This window comes from Meleagris gallopavo, chromosome 7, assembly GCF_000146605.3.
Source record: "Meleagris gallopavo isolate NT-WF06-2002-E0010 breed Aviagen turkey brand Nicholas breeding stock chromosome 7, Turkey_5.1, whole genome shotgun sequence".
Taxonomy (NCBI): domain Eukaryota; kingdom Metazoa; phylum Chordata; class Aves; order Galliformes; family Phasianidae; genus Meleagris; species Meleagris gallopavo.
The window spans coordinates 33693655-33712392 of record NC_015017.2 but is presented as its reverse complement, the minus strand read 5'-3'; the positions used below and the strand labels follow the sequence as shown (position 1 = coordinate 33712392).

Here is an 18738-nt window from a genome sequence, read left to right as displayed (position 1 = left end):
AATATCTGAGTTTATCCTCTAGATTTAAGACCATCGCCTAAACCCCCCAGCTTTCTACTATTAAATATTATACCCTGTATTTTAGCACAATGTGCCTGACTCTCACACACAGATATCTCTATGCAAATACAGCTACTACAAGAATTGTATATATAGACTTCCAAGTTTCTATCTTCCTTGGATTGTGAGCCATACGTTTGCCACCATCTTGAATGAATTTTACAAGTCTTGGTGTGACTAAGCAAAGAAAATTCTTACTTTTCAGCAACTTTCCCTAAAATTAACCTAAAAATGATCTTCTGTTTCTTCTGCAGACATCAGCTTGAGTAGAGGTTGCAAAGGCAGTAAATTTACTGGAATCCATGAAGGTGTCTGTCCTCAAATTGTTGATGCACCTTTCTTGGGTCAGTTCACAATCGGAATTCTGTCTTTATAAATGTTTTCAGTAGGAGATGTCAGATATTTGGCAATGACTCAGCTGCAGCAAAGTAAGATTTAACAGAGTTAACTATATCTGTTCCACCAGGCTCATAAACCAGTCCACCCAAAGAGCACATCAATCTTAATTACTACAAAAAAAACCACCACATTTCAAATGTATTGAACAAGCCACACATCATTCAAGATTTCTGAAACACTCATGACACTCATCAGCCTTACTGCTGCACTGTAATATGTTCCTTCGCCATGGTTTGCAACATGAGAAGCATAGATCCTATTCAGTTGCCACGAGGATTTGGGTTTCTACCTGCCAGAAAATTATTGTCTGGGGATCAGCAGCTCCAATGATTGGGTTTGGCGGCGTATGCTCACAACCAAAGATGAGTGAACTTGTGCATGACTCTTAACCCTATCCAGGACCACCCAAAATCCAAACCCTACATCTAAGAGCACTATCCAGATGCTCCCAGCTCCAGATGCTCCCTAGGCAGCTGTTTCATGCCCACCACCCTCTAGAGCAGAACGTTCCCCTATCCCCACCTGCCCCTCCACCCATAAAGCTCCATGCCATTCCATTGGGCCTTGTCACTGTCACCAAAGAGATTAGCACACTATAGTCCATAAAGTACATGTACTACTCAGACCTTACTCTGCAAGTTCTGTCATGCTAAAGCTGACAACACACAGATGTGAACAAAGCAGTACATAGCTCCATCTTTCTGAATGTCAATGATCTAAGAAACCAAGACTAAATAGTCCCTAACCCATAAGTGGAGCTACGTAATATTCATCTGTACATCATTCACTCATTTACTCCCTAAAAGCACACTCTCTATGTGCCCCATCCGCAAGTCAAAGCCTTCCCAACTCTGCCTGGTGCACAGACACATCTGGGAAAAAGCATCACAAAAGAAAAGATGATTTCCCCCCCTCCATGTATTAAGCTCAGATTAAAGACAGGTTAATAGTTAAAGACTTGAATTTCTGAAATTCATGTTAAGCCAGAGCTTTTCAGATGGTTTCACGTGCTGAACCAGGAATGAAGTGAGACACCTCCTGTCCCAGCAGAGCCATCCTTCTGAAGGCTGCAAGCCACACTCTTGTGGATGTGCCAGCTGATGCTGTGTGACACCACGTGCCAAGCAGCACACACACTAAGCTATCTCCTTGGACAGCAACTCCTGGGGAACAAAGGATGTGACACAGTCTAACTGGAAGTATAAGCTGACTCAACCCAGCAATATTAACGTTCTACCCCCAAGGAGATTCCAAGTTTCCTTAGGTGCAATGCTTCACTGGCAGGCTGTGGCAGAACATAATACTGGACCTTAAAATAACACTGCTTTGATTACCTTACTTCCCTTTAGTCTTTGCTTGAATTCCAACAGGATTTCAGTGTCTGCTCTGTCAGTAGAGCTGTGTGAATAATGGATTTCTGTTTAGGCACTGAACCAAAAAAAAGAAAAAAAGGAAGAAAAAAACCTCTGTTTTATGTAGTCTGAAAAGAGAGTAGGGGAGGATTTAAGAAGAAGTAATTTCAAGATAAAGCAAAATGTTTACTCTAAAAGGAATATTCTGCTTTTATATTATTCTCTTTTTCAAATATTTTGATTTTGTTATTTTGTTTCAGACTTGGCCTATTTCATCACAAAAAAGCAAACACTAAACACTTTATTTAAAAGAGAGTTGAAGGAAAATATTCTGACTCTCTGAAAAACTGCTTTCCAGTTTTACAGATAAAAACTCTTCAAGTTTGGGAACAGACACATTTCAACCCAACATGCACTTTTTTCAGTGAACATAATAAAGTTTAAGAAAAAAAAAAAGTCTATTCCCACCTCAACAAGTGCCACATTCTAGACAGTGACTCCCCAGAATCAAAGAGATCACCTTGCTAAATAATAAGACAAGCTCTGACTTCTGGCAGTACTGCCAGGACAGCTGTATGAAGGTCTTCTGTTCAAAAGCTCAAGTAGCAGCAGGTCTGAAAGCCTGGTGAGAATGCTAATTCTGGGGATTTCTTCCATCCATCAGCTATTAGCCATCTCACCTGACTTACTCAAGCATCTCACCACCAAGCCATCTACGTGTTGGATTAGCCTGAGAAAGGTGCAGAAATGTCCCATGCCTGGGAGCATCTAGGAGAAACAAAAGAAGGTGGGTTTGTGACAGCCGTGGAACTTCCATTTGAGTGCCACTTAAATTTGCTTGCAACTTTAATTCCAGGAAACAAAGTAAGCCAGATGCCCAAGCTGAGAGCATCGAAAGGAATGGCAATGCTCAGCAGTTCTGAAGAGCTTAATCCTTCCTTCTAATCTAAATTAAATTTCCTTGATTAGATTTATTAGCTAGAAGTAAAACAACCTTAATCAAGTAAAATCAGACTACCTTTGTGTTAAACTTTGTTGATGATCTGCTAATTAAAACAATGAATGCTTTACATATAAACTATTTCATATTTTCTGTTATTTAGACACGAGTTTGTTCACTGTTACAGAGATAGTAAGCTGTCATGAATTGTTCTTCTGGTAGTTATCAGAACACAAGTACGAAAATTAATAAATGTTGACATGGGAATTACAACCAAATAGATTCTGAATAATAAGACTTTACAATTCATTCAACAGCACTGCTAATGGTTGAGATTTGGCTTGCAGTACTGTAAGAAACATTTTTTAAATGCTTGAAAAATGAATTATTAATTTTCATGAGACACAGCTGTTATTTCACTGCAATCCTTTCACTGCAATTCCTTTCACACGTGTTCTCAGTGCATTCAAGGCATACTCCTCACCAGAATCACTCTTCTATATGCAAGCTACAAAGTGCAATTCTTAAAATCACACTGTGATTCAACATTTGTCTTATTCAATCTATTTATGTATTATTAATATTGTGAAACAGACACGGAAAACAATTCCTGTATCAGACTGGGCCCAGCAACACCGATATGTTAATCCCAGTTGTCTGTCTGAGCATCTAAACCAAAAGATTGGGAAACTGTGAAGGTATGCCAGCTCCTGTCTGAGCTGAACTTCTACCTGCTGACCCTAGACCAAGTCCTGCTGTCTATATTATCATCAGTCTTTTACACACTGCTACAACCTCAGATTCCCTCTGCCTTACTGTACTCGATATGTATGCAGCTACTGCAGAGAAATAAGGAGCAGAACATACAAAAAATTACTTCAGTCATTGTCTTCACAAAATGAAACAATATATTTTGGCTCCTGTTCAACTACATTATAAAATGAGATAGTTTGACCACGATCATGGTTTTGTATCTACTGAGCAACAACATTTAAAGGGAGCAATTGAACTGGAAAGATTTCATGTTTTTTTCATCTAGTCAATGCACAGTAGTGTTTGTCAGTTCTAATCAAGACTGTCCAAATGGAAATGTCAAATACTTGCAAACACTCTGATCAAGAATACATTACAAACAGGAGATTATTCAATTCCTTGATCAAATTAAAATAACTCTGAGAAAAATCACTAACCATTCTTGGTTTTTTTGTAAGTAAAAAGAAAATTCTTAAATACGTTCTGCCTGGTACTGATCTAACTTACAGGAATATGGATGATGGAAATGAATTATTCTTTTGGCTGTGCTAAGTTCCTCAAAGCATCCAGTGTCCATCACTAACTAAAGTCATGCACTGTGCACTCCCCACACATTGGGGCAATCAGAAATGGAACAGATAAGGGCCAGTGCTCCGTTCATTTGTATCTTCAGCAACATACATCAGAGATAAGATACAGTTCCAAGCCCCGCTGTGCTGGAGGTAAGTCTATGCCAAGCAACAAAGTCCTCTGCTATGGGAGATAGGAGTAAAAAACATGGGCAGTTCCCTCCCACTGCAAGCAAGGTAATTAAAGCTCATTTTTGGCAAGGGAAGAATTGGTCTCATCATGCAAAATGCCTCATGCTAAGGGGAGCAGCATGCAACAAACACAGCATCACACCACAGAGCACAGGCTCGTAAAAGATGTGGGTTCACAGCCACACTGAGAAAGGTGGGAGAGGAGGAGATGGGCAAGGGTAGGGAACCATGATGCCAAGCTGCTCTGTGGTAGGGCTGACAGAAGCGGGGCTGACTCATTTGCTGCTTTCAACATCTAAAGCAGAGGTGAACTAACACTCTGCAACAAGAGTAAGACAGCACCATGCCAAGAAGTCTGGCATATATATGAAAAGGAAGACATCTTGCAGGGAGGGATACAAAGAAGAACCTAAGTACCCTAATCAACATACTGCAGGCTCTAATTAACTTTGTTGTTAAGATGAGATACATTTGATTTTGCCATTTAAAGGGGTCCAAGAAGTGTTGTGTGTTTTTTTAATCTCTTTAGGCATACAGTGGGAATACTGAGCAGCCATATTAGGCATGGCTGACAGTGGATAAATGACTGAATTTCTGGATACAGCAATGAATTCAACAAAAGCTACTTAAATGAAAATATCAACACACAAAGCAGCTACACTAAATTCTTTCAGCAGGGCAGTTACTTGCATTGAATTTAGACTTCTATATAAATGCTAAACATGAATACAGGTCTTAAGCTATTTTATCCATAACTGATTTGTCTCAGCTTCACATTTCTTCCTGTTGGCTTTCCACTACCAATTAGTCAGCTGTTCCAGGCAGAACACTTTATGCAGTTCTGTTGCTTATTCCAGCTTTCATCCAAGAAAATATACCATGCATTGCAGTGGGAATCTTGCTAGGAGAACATTATAGAAGGAACAAAGGTTGCAAAGAAAGCAATTAATATCACTGGAGTAACAGAAGAAGCAGCCAGTTGACTTTTTTCAACCTTGACTTCAAGGACTCTGCCAGTCCTATCTCACTAGATAAAAAATTCAGAAAGGCTTATAAGTATTATTAACCAATGCTTCTAGTCTGTCTTGTGAAGCTGTCTCAATTAGAACAGACGATGATCACATACAATGACAATGCCCCAGCATTGCTTTTTGGGAACTACAACATGCAGAGAGTAATGGAAATGAAAAACATAGTTACAACATGATTTTGAGCAATTAAATGATGAAGAGACATTTCAAAGGCATGGTTTCTTAAAGATCATAGCCATAGAGAACAGTTTGATCAGAGACAGAGCATCTGCCACATTACATTGTATCCTTACAAGCCTCAAGTTGGGGCACAGAAATGGATGTTGGCACAGTTTTATCATGGTGCTCCTCAACAATACAGGGCTCCATCTGCACACATCACGTTACAACTGGACTCACACAGTCAGAATCACACATCTGAAGAGACCACTCAGTTCAGAGACAGATCTCTTCTCTCTAGTGCATTTTGCCAAAGTCATCTTTATAATAGTTCAAGATTCTTTCCCCATTTCCACAAACCTGGGAGAAAACCACATATTCTTGATGTATTTCAGAAGAATCTTTACTCGAGATGGACAAAAGAGACATAATTCCGTCAGATTCCTGTGCCTCATAAATGACACATTATTTTTAACCACTTGTCAATCAAACTCTCATGTTATCAACTTGAAATTGTTTTCTGTGGTCAGTCTGAGTACCATAGAAAAAAGATATCCTCCATCTCAGATATAAACTTAGGCTCTAAAATTCCACAATTTTTGCTGCTTGTGAGATGTGAGTAGAGTCTCACCATGATTACGGACTGCAAAATTGTGCTTCATGTAATTGAATCTAAAGATCAGACAACACTGACCTTATCAAGAAATGAAACTTTTGGCTCAAGTTCAAACCATGTATGAGAAATCAGCGCCTGCTGGTTTGTTTGTAAACGTCGTATAAAAATGTACTCATTCATTATTAACAACTTGTAAACTGAACGTTCTGCAGGTCTCAAACTGCTATCAAGTAGGTTAAGTATTACTCCCATCATTTCATCTAGATAATAGGCAGTTCTTGTATTAATTCTGACAGCACAAGTGAGCATTCTTTCACACAATGGTAAGTGGGTTGTTGTAAGAAGACATACATTCAAATTGCATGCTAAGAACTGGGGCTAGAAGCAATGCAAAGGGATTAATTGTCTTTATGTCCTACAGTGCTGCTGGCCTCAGTGACAGTCCTATTTCTCTACAAGATAAGCTTAAAAAGGAATACGAAGGAGAACCAAGCCACTGGTATCACACTGTTGTCACAATATGGCCTGTGGATGAGGTACAGCATATGCCAGAGGGACAATACATAACCTGTACTCTCATTTCAAATAAAACAGACTGGAAAGCTCACAGCAAAATCCCAGGCAATATTAGCCTTAGGCTCTGATGATCACCACAGTCAACTGAGTCAAAGAGCTGAAGTTTCATAAAATTTCAGTAAGAAGCTGTTGTAAATAATTGTGATTGCTCTTCAGAAGAAAACCAGTTAAAAGGGAGGTTTTTGAAACTATACCATTACCTACCTTTCTTGTTCTTGCATACAGTTTTCAGGATGTGTTTTCCAGGTCCACATTTTCCATGGTCAGCAACACATATTCCTTCTGAAACGATCCACTCGTAGCACGTTGGGTCTTCACAAGGAATAGATTCAACTAAATGTGGACAACCTGCCAGGGTGCCGACAGGATCCACAAGAACATGCCTTTGCCTCATTCTAAAGCCTGGAAAAGAAGAACTGAATTAACTGGACAACTACAAAAAAATATTTATACCAATAAAGTACCAAGAGGATCTTATAGGGCATATGGAAATGGAGAGCATAAGGAATCAAGCAAACCCCATTTGCAGCTACTGAATTGACTGAAATGGTACCTGACTGTGCTGCCCACAGCCCGGACATACAAAATCTAACAGTGCATCAAGAATTCCAACAATTCAAGTTTTTAAAATTTCTTTTTTTCCTTTTCATTAATATTGGTTAGAAAGACACATGTCCAAAACCAATAATTAACTACTGAGGCACATATTAACAATACAGTAACACTGATATATAAAAGAGAGAAATGTTAAGAAAATGAAGATACAAAGAGCAACTTATATCTGCCTCAGAATCCACTACTGACAAGGCTTGTTTCAAGGCACAGCAGAGTAGTTTACTAAGAGATTAGTATTCTGCCTTATGAAGGTGTAAGGATTTCTGATTCATAATGCATATCAGACCTCTCTGAAATGTTATCCTATTAAATTGGTAGATTCAAATGTAAAGTGGATGAAAAAGGTTACAAAAATAATGAAAGAATTGATTACATAATCTATCTCCTTCTGAATAAAACCAAAAGTCAGACAGTGATATAAGATGCAGAACTAATATGTGAGTACCTTTCAGCCTTATGGTGTGTTTTGTTATGTAAATGACACAGAATTGTAAGAAATGCAGAAGAAAAATGTGGTGGTCTTTCCTACAACAATGTCCAGACGTGGGGCAAAGGTATAGTAATAGTGGAGGTCACAAGGAATCAACTTGGCCATGAAACAGAAAAGAAAACGAGAAAAAAAACTCCACAGAATACAACAGACTGAACTTTGATCATTCTCACATCAGGAAGAAAAAAAAAAGCACCACTGAAAGCCATTTAAAAATTAAATGATTTTGCACACCTTTATGTTTAAAAATAAAACTTTAATCCTTCTTCATTTGCAAAATTCCAAAGAGCTCCAATCACTTCAGAAATTTATGTTGGTTTCAGAAAAGCGTAACTTCCAAGTAATAATACTTTTTCCCTGACCTGAACTTCAATAGCAATCTTTCCAGCTTATTTTATAAAGGACAGAATGGCTCACCAATGCATCTCAAAGAATTGCAGCATCCAGCGTGAATTCTTAAAAATTAAGATTCAGAGAACACGAAACAATTTTCAGACACTCCCCTTGCAGGAATTTAAACCAAACCCAAAACCATCTTTCAGCTCAGTCTGAACTCCACGTGGCAGTGCTGTGGGATACACCTCAGACCAGAGTTCCTTCAGCTTCACCCAAGTCTTTCCCTTCAGCCCAGGCACACGGCAGGACTTCAGAAGGAGACTGGAGAGGTGAGGGACACCCTCACACTCTGGAGGTTTGCAGTTGCCGTCCCAAGAAATCCTCCCTTCTACAAGTTCCATGTAGGATAAAAGGATTTGACTCAGGCTGAAAAACTTATCCCTTTTTTTCTTTCAAGAATAACTGCAAAAAGCTTTTAAAGGTCATATTCCACTTCTGCGTGCACATCTAAGAGCTGTATCCTACGTTAATTTAAAAACACATACATTAAATTCCCAGTGTAGAATTGGACAGCGCTGCTTTTGCAATCTCATCATAATATTCCATTACCCGCTTTAGATCCCGCACAGCTACAAGAAACATGCAGAAGAAGCCATTACCTCTTCTTCCCTGGCGGTCCCGGCAGTCTTCGGGAAGGCAGGGGCCCCACGCCAGCCAGGCAGACACTGTGCACTCCAAGGGACAGGGCAGGTCACACAGCTGGGAGGCAGAGGGAGCAGGACCCAGGCAGAACTTCCCATCAACTGGTCTGCTAACTAGTGGGAAACAAAAGGGGGAAAACACAGGACAGTTATTTTGCCCTGACTAATGTGCGGAGCTCCGGAGATAACCGCTGGCACAAAAACACACCATAATCCACTGCTTTTTGAGGGTCTTATCTCCTAGATCAAAAAGTTAATCTTCTGTTCAGTAGGACACTTAGTTTTATCTAAATCATTCATATTCAGCAGCCCAATTTTTTACTATGTTTAAGGGGAAACGGGTGATAAATTCTGTGCTGATTTTCTACAATGTCAAAGCAACAGACTGGAACTTATTCCCCTGCATTTATACATGAGGGGACCTCTTCATACAGAAGAGAAAGATGCATGAGAAGGGAATCCAAAAAGCTGACACAGTAATTGGGAATCAGGAAAAGGCAGATGAGGAGAAGCCTGAGCACAGGGGAATCGTGCCATGTCCATGCAGGATCCAGGCCCTCCTTTTTGCTTCACTTACATTCAAACAAGCTATCTGATCCTTTCACACATGTGCAGAAAGACTTTCTCGTTTGAAAGAAGAGATGTTTATTTAATTGCCTCAAGCCAGGGAAGACACGGATGAGCTGTCCAGATCTCCAAACTTCTTCATTCCAGAGATGAAACAATCCCCAGCTCTGCCACACGTTGGTTTTGTTGATATTGGCAATAAATTTGGAAAGCTGACTCCCGTGCATTTTCATTTATCATAAGATATTTCTACTTTCAATTAACGTCTCTCCCCTTTTTATTCAGAACAGGGAGGAAGAAGGAAATGAAAGGAGCTGACTTAAATCTATCTTCTGAGTCATTATATGATACTGCATTTTAATTACATGATGGGCTGAATTTGGCTGTCTCTTTAGATAAATCAGTATCAAAGCAGTCTTTCAAAAGGCACAAGCTTGTTTGAGTTTACTCTGCCATGATATGACCAAACCTTCATTAATTTTTATAGCTACTGAGCTTGCTTTATCCCCATTTTTACTTTTAACATCTATTTTTCCTTTGCTTCCATGAGTGGAACTGACTTGAAAATAATTTATAAAAATATGTCCAATATATGAGCAATCTTTTCTTTTTTCTGATATTATACCATTTTCTATGAAATGATTCATTTGAAGAAAAATCCTTTATTTCCTCTCAAACTCATGACTTCGCTGTCCAAAATCCCAATAAATGTTGATTTAGGAGTCCAGAACCTGAGACTTAAGACCAATAACAGCACTTATGATTCCAACTCACCAGAATAACAGGACTAAACAAAAGCTGTAATTTAATTCTAACCTGAAAGATCACATGTTAGCAAAAAGACCACTTTCTGAATGATGTTTGAGACACTATACAGCCTTTGACATATTCATTTAGAGATTGCAACATGGTGGCATAAATCCAATTCACCTGAACGCTAACATAAGCACACCTTTCTAAAGACCATGCAAGTGAAGTGACAGACAGAATGAGATAAATACCAGAGTTTTAAGGATAAGAGTATGTATTTTGCAGAGGAGTCTCATGCTTGGCTTAACCTGCCTTTCAGCATTAAACTTTGCAAACCTGTATCATTTTTTGAAAGTTCAGTTGAATAAATGAAAGGAAATAGATTTGAGTGCATATGGTCAACACAAAAAATAAAATGCAGTTCTGCTCTTCATTAACTCAAGGTGTTGTTAGCAACAGTTCTTTTCTCCCCGCTGATTATTACATTATAATACAGAAGCACTGTACCTACTGAAATGTGGAATACTTGATAATATAAGTTCGGTTCTCCTGCCTTGAAAACTAACCAATCATGCCAAAGGTATTTTGAACTTAGTTTGAGTAGATGAAAAACAAGAAAACTCAATGACAAAAAGCTGAAGTGTCAGGTTATTATTGATACATCAAGGGTGAAACTGAGCATACTGGATACACCAGACTCATAGAAGGCTCCAGTACATGGAGAAGGCCTATAGGAAAGATGGGGAGGGGCTTTTTTTAAGGGCATGTAGTGACAGGACAAAGGGAAATGTTTCTAAACTGGAAGAGGGTAGATTTAGACTAGATGACGGGGAAGAAATTCTTCACTGTGAAGGTGGTGAGACACTGGAACAGGTTGCCCAGTGAAGCTGTGGATGCTCCCTCCCTGGAAGCACTCAAGGCCAGGCTGGATGGGGCTGTGAGCAACCTGGTCTAGAGGGAGGTGTCCCTGCCTATAGCAGGGGGTTGGAACTAGATGGTCTTAAGGGTCCCCCTTTCAACCCAAACCATTCTATGATTCTATCTCGGAGGAAATGTGTGCTGTCCTCTACTTGCCAACCAGCGTCCCACTCCTCCTCCCTCAGACTGATACTCTATCTGATTCTAGCATTGGGTGCTCTTTTCCCCTTATGATTCCCAGGATCAACATCCTACTCATTCCTAGAACAAAACTGTTTTCTCACTTCCTCAAACAATTCCAAATATTCTATAAAACGTAGATCAGAAAATACACAGACTATTCTAAACAAATATCCATATGTATTCAAGAGCTGTGCCGGTTTATTTTCACTGCACTGACTACAATCCTTCAGTGAAGCTCATTTCTGAAGCCAAGATCAAAACCAAACAAGCTGTATTAAGAAATGCATATACATCATCATACTTTTTGAAAAACAGGTAGGAACAAAGACCCCATTATTCCCAGCAAGACAGCAAGAGCAACTGGACAGACCAGTGGGGTTCCATAAAAGAGTTTCATCACTTTGTCAGCCATTTGATTGACAACTCCTATTTCCATCAGTTGATTTCAGTCGGTTTTATTTAAAAGCTTGATATGATTTTTGTCTGAGTGTCTGCTGAAATTGACTTGCTTTTAGTCTTGTAATGACGCATTCACTTTCTAACACAAAACTGCAGCCAGAAGGAAATGTGGGAAGATTTTAAGATCAGAGGAAGAAACAGCACAGAGGAGGGCTGCTTCCACATCCCACTTTGGACAGGTCTGCCATGTCTAAGCATAATCTCTCATCCAGCCTCATGCTGCATGGCAATGGAGCACAAAGCAAGAAATCCCAGTGATGCTGTCATATCTTCACAAACACTTCTCAGCTCTGAGATTAACTGATTCTCCTCAATTTTGCAGTTTTTTTCTGTTGGCTTGGCCAGGCACTACTGCTCTGTTCCATTCCCTGAGCCGTTTGAGATGTAGCCATCTCACACCTCAACATCTCTTCGACTTTCTTTTGTTTCTTTTTCCTTAACATTCTCAATTCGATTTAGCTCTTTACAGTAATACATGAATCATACACAGTACTTAAAAAGTAATATTCACCAAACTATCTTCTTCAACAACGCTGTTCTTTCATACTCTAATAAACATCCTTTTCTCAAGGAACCACAAGGTATTTTTTTCTATGAACCTCTTAAATGCCAAAATTCTCACACAGAGCAGTCTCCAAATAGGTGCATAGAGCCTAGTCAAGAAAAAAAAACTCTCAGTTTATGCCTATGATGAATGAACACAGCTGCTAGGCTTGTCTTTAAATACCAGACTGCCTTGTGATTGTGCTCAATAATGGATTTGGTAATGGCATTTTCCTACACTGAAAAACTGTGTTTTTGGGTTTTGTTTTGGATTGTTTTTTTTAATGTAATTATTTTCCTTGGAAACCCATTAATCAATTTTTGAGGGTAAGGGGAAAGGCCGATGTCAGGAGGGGAGGAGTGGGATGGCGAGGCAATATCTCATTCAAGTAGCAGCTTATCTGTTATGCTTGTTTGTACATTTCAAAATCCTGTGTTCTTCTCAATCTATAGAATAAACTTGAAAAAGCAATCAAGTACTAATCTGGAAGCCTCTGAAACATTGCACATTTCTCTAGCTGTTATATTGAATCTATCCTTTATAAATGCGACTGCGGCTGCTCCCAGCACTGGCGTCTGCTTCAAGTTTGAGTTTTACTATTTGCTGTTATTTTCACGTTATTGCTACCAGCAGGAGATAATAAATTGGTTTCTAAAGTATCTTGTTTCCCTATATATTTTTACCGAGGTAGTGATTTTGGGGAAGTGTGGAAGAGGGAATCAGCTCTGATACTACTTGTATAATGTAATTTTAAGCCAATAAATAAATTATCTCTGAATACAGTCATATGGGCGCATATTTGCAGGCATACATACCAATACTACATTAAGCACAATGATGGCCAGTCAGAAACAGAAATGTACAGGACTGCATTTCAGTAGCAATGATTACTTCCAAATTTAGTTTTTCACTCCACAGGAGGTAACTAACACAATCTTTTCCTGGACCTTAACTTCATTTCCCCTCCAGAATGAAACACAAGTATTTCTGATATTAACACTCTAATGAGACACATCTAGATATTGCTAGCAGATCTGGAATACATCAGGATGGTCTCCTGCATACTGGCAGGGCCTTATATTATTGAATATTCTATTCTCAAGGTGATACAACCAGACATTTACTGCATCTTTTGGCAAAGTTATGCTTAATTAAGGCTAACTACAGTACACAGAAGGGATGCTGCATCTTTGTAAAACTTCTTGCTACCTTTTTCAGCACATATGAACCAAAGACAGTTGGATCACTGTGAAAGGAAATTACCTGAGAAAATCAGGAGGGAATGAATTGTTATAAAAACACCTGCACATGTGTAACATAAGAAGGAGAAACCATCACAACATTGGTGTGTAATTTCTCCAATCTGAAAGACTTGTTTTTACAGTGAAAATAAAAGATTAGACAAAGGAGATGTGTTAAATGTAATTGAATGAGCATGGAGACAGCACCAACCCCAGCCCATTGCACCACCTCATCAAAAAAGGCTTCATGCATCCCATCCCTGATGGCAAGGATCCTTTTATGCTCCCAAAAAGAATCAATTAGTTTGGAAGTCACAAGGCATACAGTTGAAACCCTATTACGAATTATAGGACAAGAAACAAAGTATGAACTGAAAGCTCATCACAGCATGAAAAAAAAAAGTTAATAGTGGTTTATGTATTTCAGAACAACAAAGATTCTTGCCATTTTACTGAGTGACAAGCTATTAGCACTCCTTGTTCAGAAAGTTCTACATACCACACTGTATAGCAGGATCTTCTTCCCAAACTGGGGGTTTGTAGAGACTGCGAACAGGAATCTTTAATCTTGCAAGAATTCTCAGTCACACAACTGTCCAGACCAGAGGTGACAAGTCACTAATAAGTATCCAGGAGAAAATGTAGAGAAAAATGGGGTGCTCAGATACCAATAAAGGCAATCACAGGAAGAGAAAAGAGGATTCTCCAAGATATGAACCTTGTTGGCTGTCAGATGCTGGAAATTGTCCTTGCAACAGACTGCCCGAGAGAGTAAGAGAAGCCACAAGGAAAATGGGGGAAAAAAAACAAAGATGGAGCTTTCATCAGGAAAGCCTATTAAGAGCCCATCACTAAGTTTAGCATTCAATCCGCAACAAAAAAAACAAAACACCAAAGAGCAGGACTCTGCTCTGCAAATACTGTCACTGCTGGAGCACAGGTATCACCAACAAAGCAGTGTGTTGAGGTGCCTACCTCACACACAGGACATGGCAGTGGTGACCCCAAAGCAGCTGACGCTGAGCTCCTCCTCTCACAGCACGCTCATGATACTCAAGGTCATCCCAGTGGTCCCATGAAGAGCTGCCCCACAGCTGCAGGACCAGCCCTGCCACCTCCAGCTTCATTAGCTGACCCTGGTGCCCCACTCTCTGGTGCAACACACACACAAATCCCACCATTTTTCTCACCTGAATGAACTGCATTGTTTGATTACGTCGCAGCTCCCCTTCCCTGTAACAATAAAACCAAACTCAGAGCAAACCAGTCCTGAGTAAAACTCATCCAGTTCCAGTGGCAGGAAATAATGACAAAGTGCAAACACATTTAAAATCTTAGATTTCAAAGATAAATACTTGAACTAAAATCTAGTATCTCTTGTGAAATGACTGGACAGCATATTATTTGCTGCATACTGAAGACAGAGATGTAAATAAATGTATTTCTGAAGAGGTACCTATTTCATGGCCACATCAAATGCCACACTAAAAAAAGGCAGATTCTTTTAAATGCACCTTTTAGGAGGTACATCTCTTTCGTTGTGAACTTCATTTTACACATTCTTTTCATTTTACTTTAATTAATTTCCAGACATGAAAAAAAAGGAAACCTTATACCTATAAAACACATCAGGGAAAATGCTTTTCCCTAATGGATCCAAACTGAAGATTCTGAAATATACATTTAAACAACACTGTCAGATAGCCCAAAGATCCAAAACCATTTCCTCTCTTGCTTCTACAGGGTTTCCCCCAAAGTAGCCAGCTGTTACATATTTATCTTCCTGTTATGTGAGTTTTATCTCATAAATTCTGCTCAGCATTTGGTGAGCTTACAGATCAATAACTCGGCATCCCAGCAATATAAATCCGATGCAGACTTGCCTGCATATATTTTACACTTCAGAGGTCTGTTTCTCATCTTTTCAAACCAGTTGAGTCATCCTGATGATAAATACCCAAGTTTGGGGTGAGGGCATTCTTGGGCATTCAGTTTTGCGTATGGGGTTTTTCCTCCTCCTGAGAACTCTATTTCTGTGAATCAGGCACACTGAACTCTCCTGTTGCTGTATCACCACAGCCAGCCAAGCCAAGTGTTTTCTCACACCACTGCTGACTGTTAGCTTTCTGCCCTATGGTCCTAACCAAGGTTTCTCTTTACTAATATATTCTTACATATTTCTTCTCAATTTCATTAACCAGATGAAGACAACAGGATTTAAACATCAAAGCCTCCCAATTCTAATTTCCGTAGAGTAAATCAAATTTCTCATTCCTGCAGCTTTCACCAGCATAAATTTGAAAAATCAGTGTGCATTTTTAATACAGAGCTCATACTCCATACAGAGTTCATGCTCATTGAAGTAGTGCACACCCTGCGCCAACGCCTGTGGGCAGCTTATCTGCATCAACGCAGTCTTTCCCCAATAAATATGCAGGAATACAACAACCTGCACATCTGACTTACTGCTCCCAAAGAGCTGGGCCTGGTGGTGCACAGGACAGCTAGCACTCAAGAGGCTAATGGCATGCTCTACTCTAATAGCACTCTGCTGGTACTTCTCTCTTCCTGAAAGTACTTTTACATGATTTATTGAACAGATGCCACATGTACCAATTTGAAACACTAATCCCCCAGAAGGAATGCATTGGAAGATCATGATTCAAAGCAGAACAAAGAACTTGCAGGAAAAAAATTAAAAAAAAAAAAAAAGAGCTGAATCCTCGTTAGGAAACAGATCATATAGAGCAGAACAGGCAAAAATGCATATTTCAGAGCTAAAAGAGACAAAAGGATGGAAAGAAAGGGATGAGAATAAATGCAGAATAATACAGGATGTGAATAAAAGTTTTCAAATACATCTCTGTAAGTCTAAAGAGGCCACTAATTTCTGGAAAATAAAATGCAGTGCCAGAACATCTCCCATGTGGGTATTTAAAACTGTCTGAAAAGTTTACTCATGAGGTAAGAAGGTATTAGACATTTCTGTGTAACAGAAGTAGGAAAAAGCTCAACATTTTGTGGAAAAGAAAAATGCCATGAAACACTAATTTTGAGACTCATTTAAGGACTTGCATGAAAATACTGGGGAACACTTTCTGGCCATTTGGGTTAATAAAGTGGCTTGTGAAACAAAAATATAAAAGAGAATACGCACAGGATGGATTAAAAAGTATCCATTAATACTGAATTCACAGGTGTTTACAAAGATCTGAATTTTAGAGAGTCTAAAGGAGTGCAGCTGCTATGGCTGTGAAGAAATACAATAGTGTGTCCAAAGGGGAAAAAAAGAAAAAAAGAGGAAAATTAACAATACCTACCGCAACACATTTTAAGCATGGTCAAGTCCCTCTCTTCTGACAGACTACAAGGAATCTCAAAATGGCTACACTGGGGAAGTGCAACATGTTGGAGGATTTTCAATAAAATCATAGATTAAGATGGATGAGAATCACACATAAAGGAATATTTGAAAAGCTATTAATTTTTAAAAGAAAAAAGAGTTTAATAACATTTGAATTATGAGCAGCTCTGAGCGTAGCAATTAGGCTTATTATTGTTATTATTGGAAATGTTAAAAATACCACAGTGGAATATTAGTAGAAACGGACTAGGAATCTGTGGGAGCTATCATATTACTTTGATCATGTAATGACATACCTATTATTGAAATCCAAGATCAAATAAAAATACACAGAGAGACAAATAAGATAGGAACAATCATTAAGCAAACAAACAGTTAAAAAAGACTCTAGAATCCTATAGAGGTACAAGAATAAAATGTGGATTTTCAGATGGAAAATAACAAAGATTAAGAAGATTGGAAAATGCAGTGTTTTTTTCTGAGATGGTAATAAGAGAGAAACTTTATTAGCTAAGTATGCTATGCGGGGTAAACAATAAAGAAGACTCAAGGAAGAATAGCGTTTCACAAAGGTCTTTTCAATCGTATAATTAAAACCTAAGCAGACAGGCTCCAAAAACATTATAAGAGAATTCAGAAAGTGAGAGGAAAATTGGACCTCATTCAAACAGGTAAAAAAGAAAAAATGTCAAGATATATACAGCACAAATTTTATGGAAAAAAATGACAAGACAGACAGATCCCTAGTTAGAAAGTTACATAAAATATGGAGAGAATGCAATCCCAGTCACAGGGGACAGTAAGGGATAAGTGGTAACTAGTTCAGAAAAGAGAGAAGGCATTTCTGGAAAATTTTTATGAAGAATCCTGTGCCCTAAATTACAAGGAATCGTAATTTCTAGATAAGCCAAACAGGAAAATTTAGTTAGAAAACAGAAAGACATCCCTCACCTTCAGGAGAGACAGCAAAATATCCTGAGGAAGACCAAGTGTAGGAATTTTATATATTTAATAACAGATTGAACAAAGACACCATCCCCAGACTACAAGAAATGTTAATTCTCAAGGTGCAGCTAGTGCTAAGGGTACAGAGGGATGACCACCTCCTGCTGCTGCAGGAGCACTATTTCTGATACAAACCAGGATGCCACTGACCTTCTTGGCCACCTGAGCACTCTGCTGGCTCATGTTTAGCTGAGCATCAGCCAACACCTCCAAGTCCGTTTCTTCCACACAATCTTCCAGCCACTCTGCTCCAAGGCTCTAGTGTTGTGTGGGGTTCTTGTCACCAAAGTGTGGGACATGTTTAACATATGATGTTCAAGTTCGGTCTACGTTAATAAAAGCCTCACAAGATTTAGAATCCTTAGATGGACAGAATAGCTAACAATAAAAATATTATAGTCTCATAACAGGTTTTTATACATTGGTTTTCAGATGTTCACAGAAATACAGATACCTGAGTGATACACCACTTGACACGCTTACCAAGTGTTTCCTATCGCACTCATCTAGATGCAAGAGTCTGAGAATGCAAGAATATTATAAAGGACTTTAAAGATTGAAAAACTTGCTTCCTCCAAATACAAGGAAGACAAAAACTCAGATAAAGCTAGTACACAAAAATGTAGCTTATGTATTCAATGATGTGCAAGAAGAATACTACCAAAAATGGGGTTTTTTTGAGTCAATGGTAAAGAGAAAATCTGTTTTTCTTTTTTTTCTCCACCTAGTCATTCAGACCACCATGATCTCTTTGGTAAACATGAAAAGCTGTTTTTCCCTCATCATCCATGTTCAAAGTATGGAATTCCTCCCTAAGGTTTAACAAATACGCTAGGCCTTCATTTGGGGCATGGCAGAGGTTTCTTAGTTAGGAGACCTCTTTACGTAGAAAGATATGGAATCTTATCAATGTGTTTC

The 18738-nt window shown here is 38.9% G+C and overlaps 1 protein-coding gene across 1 annotated transcript in view; it reads right to left on the bottom strand.

Annotated features, from left to right (window-relative positions):
• The window catches only part of LOC104911858 (thrombospondin type-1 domain-containing protein 7B-like), a 56619-nt gene that overhangs the window by 20253 nt on the left and 17628 nt on the right, over positions 1-18738 (bottom strand). Inside the window, exons 4-5 of the mRNA XM_031554325.1 lie at positions 8748-8903; positions 6852-7049 (exon numbers count right to left, since the gene is read on the bottom strand). Coding sequence (XP_031410185.1) covers positions 6852-7049; positions 8748-8903 — 354 coding nt within the window. The remainder of the gene's footprint in view (positions 1-6851; positions 7050-8747; positions 8904-18738) is intronic.